Source organism: Juglans regia, chromosome 14 (genome assembly GCF_001411555.2).
Source record: "Juglans regia cultivar Chandler chromosome 14, Walnut 2.0, whole genome shotgun sequence".
Lineage (NCBI taxonomy): Eukaryota > Viridiplantae > Streptophyta > Magnoliopsida > Fagales > Juglandaceae > Juglans > Juglans regia.
The window spans coordinates 16922116-16923298 of NC_049914.1; the positions used below are offsets into that span (position 1 = coordinate 16922116).

Here is a 1183-nt window from a genome sequence, read left to right on the forward strand (position 1 = left end):
GGGTCACCCCTTCCATTGTCAGCCACCACGGGTTGGCCGCCATTGTTAGCCACTCACTAGTGGCCAAAGCTCTATGAGCCACCCTAGGCTGCAAGTAGCATGTGGCAACCCGTATTGAGCTACCACAAGTACTCAAACACTTTTTCCAGTGGATGCGAAATTAGTTTGGAATTCTTTTGATTTCTTAAAATTTAGATTGAACTTGGATTATTTGGAGACTTTTGTTTCTTTCTTTTTTCTTTCCAGATCAATTGTCATCTAGCGCTTCCAAAAAGGGGCAAAATCCAATTTGAAAATTCATCAAGAAGCACGAGAGAAGAGAGCGTAGAATAGTACCCATTTGCGAAGCTGTCGAGATTCCAGCCGGGATAGTTGGCAGCTTCAGTAAGAGCTGCTCTCCACCTCTTTATTCTCTCCATATCTTCCGGAATTAGCTTTTCATACCTTGCAAATGCTTCTGTAAAAGTTCCGGTTTGGTTTCTGACATCTGAGGGGTCGACATGATAAAATACAGGAAGCAGAGTGTGGTTCCCGGTTTTTATACAGTGCAAGATCTCAACAAGCTTCTCGAGCGTCCATCGAGAAGAAGCATAACTTTTGGAGAAGACCACAATCGAAATATTTGATCCACGAATCGCATTTAAAAGCTCATCACCTATTCTTCCTCCTCTACTAAGCGCATTTTTGTCTGTAAAAGTGCGAATTCCATCTTTAACTAAAGCACAGTAAAGGTAACCGATGAAGTTGTTGCGATCGTCCTCACTAAAACTCAAGAAGACATCATAAGTCCAATGTTTCGAAGTAAGTTCGGAAGATGTTGGAAGGGTTTGAGCTGCCGTTGAAGAAGATATATTTTTCATGGTTGGGTTCGATTGCACTGAAAATGGAGACAAATCTGATAGAGCTCCGTCGATGGCAAGATGGCGAGAGGAAGACAGGAGCTGAGTTACGGAAGTCTAAGTGTTGCAGGATCTGCCGAAGGAACATAGGAGACTTGAAGCAGTTCAAGGAGGCTGGAACGACGTCGTGAGGTTTGGGACTTGAAGAACGAGACGCACCGTATTGCTGGGTGCCTTTTGTTAGCTGAGGTGTTACGCATCGTTTTAGGTGTTTGTTAGAAGGTCTGTAAACGTAGCGTTTGGAATTATTCCAAACGGTGCGTTCGTCTATCAATTAGCTATTT

General features: G+C 43.4%; 1 protein-coding gene across 1 annotated transcript; it reads right to left on the bottom strand.

The window, feature by feature from the left end:
• Window positions 1–254: 254 nt before the first annotated feature.
• On the bottom strand, window positions 255–860 carry LOC108989682 (disease resistance protein RPV1-like). Its single transcript, XM_018963379.2, has one exon. The coding sequence runs from the start codon at window positions 858–860 to the stop codon at window positions 255–257; it is 606 nt and encodes a 201-aa protein (XP_018818924.1).
• Window positions 861–1183: the final 323 nt, after the last annotated feature.